Source organism: Sitodiplosis mosellana, unplaced genomic scaffold, assembly GCF_009176505.1.
Source record: "Sitodiplosis mosellana isolate CC-2019 unplaced genomic scaffold, AAFC_SMos_1.0 Smas_scaffold_6181, whole genome shotgun sequence".
NCBI classification, from domain to species: domain Eukaryota; kingdom Metazoa; phylum Arthropoda; class Insecta; order Diptera; family Cecidomyiidae; genus Sitodiplosis; species Sitodiplosis mosellana.
The window spans coordinates 1,537,100-1,541,900 of NW_022601422.1; the positions used below are offsets into that span (position 1 = coordinate 1,537,100).

At 38.3% G+C, this 4,801-nt stretch overlaps 2 protein-coding genes across 2 annotated transcripts in view; one reads left to right on the forward strand and one right to left on the reverse strand.

Annotated features, from left to right (window-relative positions):
- Positions 1-4,801, forward strand: part of LOC129576399 (N(4)-(Beta-N-acetylglucosaminyl)-L-asparaginase) — a 95,529-nt gene that overhangs the window by 52,381 nt on the left and 38,347 nt on the right. The gene's annotated exons all lie outside the window — the stretch shown is intronic.
- LOC129576226 (protein argonaute-4-like) lies at positions 5-1,226 on the reverse strand (the record flags this gene model as incomplete). The annotated part of the gene is made up of 3 exons (XM_055460935.1): positions 575-1,226; positions 223-445; positions 5-134 (listed from the first exon to the last, which is right to left on the reverse strand). Coding segments are annotated over exons 1-3 (1,005 nt in total), but the record flags the coding sequence as incomplete, so codon positions are not given.

Consider the following 4,801-nt stretch of genomic DNA (forward strand, 5'->3'; position numbering starts at 1 on the left):
AGGTATGCTTGTGTTCTTGGCCCACTTGAAGACAGGGCAAATGTGGGCGCTTCAACTTCATTTTGTATTTATCGAGGAAATATTTCGCTACGGTGCACTCAACCGTTTGTCCGTTTTCTAATTGTAATGGGAATCTAATCACACGAGAGAAAAAAATAGTGGAAAATTAGCAAATCAATAAATGCGCTTGGTCATAAATGTGACGCGGTTTCGGATAGTTACGATTGCATTTGAGCTGGACGTCGTGTTACGTTGCACACACGATACTTTCGCCTCATTGTTCCGCAATGTGTGATTTCGATTTTTAAGCCTTTAATTTCTTTTGTAAATTTAACACGCTGTGAATCTGTAAGTGGTTTTCGCTGGTCTAATACGTCACGAATATCGAGAACTTCGCACATAAAGTCAGTAACTGGTTGTGCTTTGTAAAATGCAGTTGCCGAAACTGAAATTCAATTCGAACGAAAAATGTCATTTCGATCTAACAAATCAAACTTTCTATCGATTTCAAATAGTAAAGAATTGATCATGAGAAGCGTTTATATAAAATGTTTTCAAAAATTGCAAAACGTACCATCAATATTAAGCATCATTTTCCACTGTGATGGTCGTACACTTTGATGGAAACTAAAACAAACTTCACGACCGCCGCCAAATGGATGATAGTAGCCATCTGGTGAACTGAAGAAACTGCGACCGACGGGTGTGTATGTCATGCTTGGCAAATGACGCATAACCACGTCCAATGCCAATATGGCATCGTACGGAATTTGACGTGTACGACCCTCGAGCGCCTCTTCCAAATTGAATAGTGAAACCTGGTCCAACCATTTGATCGACACACGAAATACACGATCTTTACCCTCACCCGGCAATGTTACCTCCAACTCTAAACGATCGTTTCCAATGGGCAACGGGTCGCGTGTATATAAATTGTTGCGACCATCAAATAGTGGCTTCAAAACAACAAATAATTTACTGTACGCATGTACCATCGTTTCGATGATTTCACAGTTCACTTTGCGTGGACACTTATCCGGCTGAATGTTAATGTCATAATGATGGACGAAACCGCGTGGCATCGAAATCTGAAAATGATTGGCGCACAACAATATCGGACGACCTTTATGGCCCAAATTTGGTCTGCGTTGGCATGTGAACACGTGTAGACCAGGTGCAGCCGGTGTTGTTGCGGATACAACGCCACTCAATGTCACTTTGTCCATTATTTTGATATGCTTGGCCGAACAATCACGAAACACAGCTGAAAATAATGCAAATGTCAATCAATATCGAAAATGGAACGTGCAAGAAAATTCAAATGTCTTTATAACAGTCAAATACAACAAACTATATTCACAAACTAGATTCGGTTTGAGTTGGCGGCACCACGTTTCTTGATCGACGGATTGTCCGAATTTCGTATGTCGAATTCACGCGAGTTGGATATCGAGAAGATTTATATTTATTGTACTGACGAATACAAATGAAACCTATCAAACCACATAAAACTACGAATACAAAAACAATTCCAATTTCGAATATTGTTAAGGATTTTGGAACGTTGGTTTGAGTCGATGATATTATGCTTTTGGTTGATGATTCCATACTCCGAGCATATATATGGAGTTTCAATACATTACATTTGGTACGGGCGTCTAACTCCATCTACGGATTTTTTCAGTAGTTGTGAATCGAGTAGACATATAACGATTTCAACTATTTTTGGGCGAAATTATCTCAAAAATATACAAAAATGAGTTATTTGTTATGCGAACGCTCAAACGGCTACCGGAAATGTACGCACAAATACACGCACTCGAGTGAATTGTAAATTTGTCATCTAGTAGCCATTGCATGTCTACTGAATCAGTGCGTACATTAACAGTAGTCGTTTGAGCGTTCGCTTGACAAATAACTCATTTGAGCGTTCGCATGACAAATAACTCATTTTAGCATACTTTTGAGATAATTTCGCCCGAAAATAGTTGAAACCGCAACTCAATAGAACACAACTGCTGGAAAAATCCGTAGATGGAGTTAGACGTTTCAAATACGTCATGTTCTCGGTATGGATGATTCGATCCAATTAATCGTTGAACTTACGTTCTCACTCACTGTTTCCATGTCTGGACAACTATTTTTTTACGTTTAGCATAATCAAATTGCTATTTTGATCGTTTGAAAATGGAATTGTATTCTATATGCACATACAAGGTGAAACAAATAGCATTTGTAGGGGACGGAATTCTAGTATGTACACTATCCATACTGAGGGAAAAATATTATCCATAACGTACAGAAACTTGTAACGTACTTTCTCTACTTACGTCGACTTACGTCGAGTTCCGTCAAGTTCCGTCGACTTCCGTACGGATACGGAACTCAATTTGTTCCGCGGATCTCCGTCTCCGCACGGAACCTGCACGGATTCCGCACGGACGCGGAACTCTGCGGAACAGAGGGAGCTATGACATTTACCATTTGTTATGCCAACGCTCAAACGGCCAAGTTCCGTCAAGTTCCGTCAACTTCCGTCAGGTTCCGTACGGACACCGAACTTATTTGGTTTCGTGAAGTTCCGTATCCGTACGGAACCCGTACGGATACGGAACTTCACGGAACAGAGGGAACTATGGCATCTACCCCACTCGGATCACAAATGTCAATCAATATCGAAAATGGAACGTGCAAAAAAAATCAAATGTCTTTATTACAGTCAAACACAACAAACTGTATTCACAAACTAGATTCGGTGTGAGTTTGCGGCTCGACACTTCGTGATCGATGAACTGTCGGAATTTCGTATGGCTGATTTACGTGAGTTGGATATCGAGCAGATCTATATTTATTGAACCGACGAATAGCAATGTAACTTATCAAGATACATAAAAATGCGACTACAACATAAATTGCAATTTCGGATAATGTGTAGGATTTTGGAACGTTGGTTTGATTCGATGATTTTATGCTTTTGGTTGATGATTCGATCCAATTAATCGTTTTCCTCTTCCGGGTCGACATCGGCATCATCCGGGTCAGCTACGTTGTGCCTTCCTCAACTTCGGCCTCCAACTGGGCGACCTTCTCTTGAGCTTCTTTCGCTTCAGCTTCGGCTTCGATTTGATCTTGAAGTGCCTTACGATGTTCGTCGGCCGTCTTAGCACGTCGGACAGCGTCCAAGCATCGGTCGATGATGCGACGAATGACCTCATAATCAGTGCCGGCCCCACAGGATTTCAAGTCGAGCTGGAAGTGCTTCAGCACGACGTCGACGCTCTTCACCGACTGATCGATGATCCGACGAAGTGTAAAATGAATAATTAATTAGAAATTTTTTTTTAATAAAATTCTTCGCTTCAACAACATAGCAACACAAATGTGCGATTAATGACCACTTGTTTAAGTCGAAACCTTGAAACATAAGGAACAAATTTATTTGCAAGGAATTAGTTTTTGAGATGTAGTTCTTCAAAATAAAATTTTTCTAACATTATTTACCAAAGGTAATTACAACAAAATGAAAACAAAGCGTTTACTCTCGATAGCTAATTGTAGAATAATAATATTAGAATAATGAGATGAAACATTACAGTGATAGCTATTACAGAATGCTTAGATTTGTTGCTCCTATAGGGTTCCATGTTTGGAAAAATATTGATCGTTTGAAAATGGAATTGTAATCGAATTTGGTGTGTGCTTTTTTCTCTGTCGATTGACCGCATGTATGAAATACAAGTCGATTGAAAGTCCAAAGCACTGTGTGTGTCCTACGATATAATCGTGGTGCTGTGTGTCGTCGGCTGAAATCCTACTTACACAATCAATGTTGTTCTCTCTCTCTCTCTCTCTCTCTCTCTCTCTCTCTCTTATATTGTTACAATTAGACGCATTTGAATACGATAAACTGAAAAACATCACGAATTTGTGAGTCGGCAACTCTATTGGTGCTGCCGTTTATGCTGTGTATATGTGTGCGCTTCGATTCCACTGACCATATTACACTGCTGCTACTGCTTCATTTCACACTTCAATGTGTGGACGGAGATCATATTGCATAATTTATTTATTCATTTTATTTATTTATTTATTTATTTATTTATTTAAAATTCAAAATTAATACATATAGCATTAGGTGGGAAGGTATGAGTTTTGCCTCACCAGTAAACCACACATCTTTTCAAATTTAATGGTAATATAATTACATTTAATTAGGTCAGGTGGTATTCAATTGCAAGTGACCAGTCCATTCATTTTCTATGCTAGGACCAAATTCAATAACATTTAAATAGGTTTTTTTTATGCAACAAATTTAGATTTCTACAATAAAACAACGAGTATAAACAAAAAGAGTCGTAAAACTAATTAACAATTTAAGGAGAAAGAAAAAAGAAAAAAAAAGAAGAGAAAATAGCAGAACGATAGATGATCATTTTTTTTGGCAAAGTCAAGTAGTGTATGTGTTAGTAAGGCTAAGAGCAATGCAACAATCACAATGATTCAAGAGGCAGACATGAATTAACGTAGTGTTTCGATTACATGTTTTTTACATATTTTTTTAAACTTTGACGTGGCATGTCGTCAAGTTTCAAAGAGCTTGGTTATGAATTCAAAGAGCTTGGTTATGAATTCAAAGAGCTTAGTATATATATTCAAAGAGCCTGGTATATATTCAAAGAGCCTGGTATAAATTCAAAGAGCTTGGTTTAAATTCAAAGAGCCTGGTATAAATTCAAAGAGCTTGGTATAAATTCAAAGAGCCTGGTTTAAATTCAAAGAGCCTGGTTTAAATTCAAAGAGC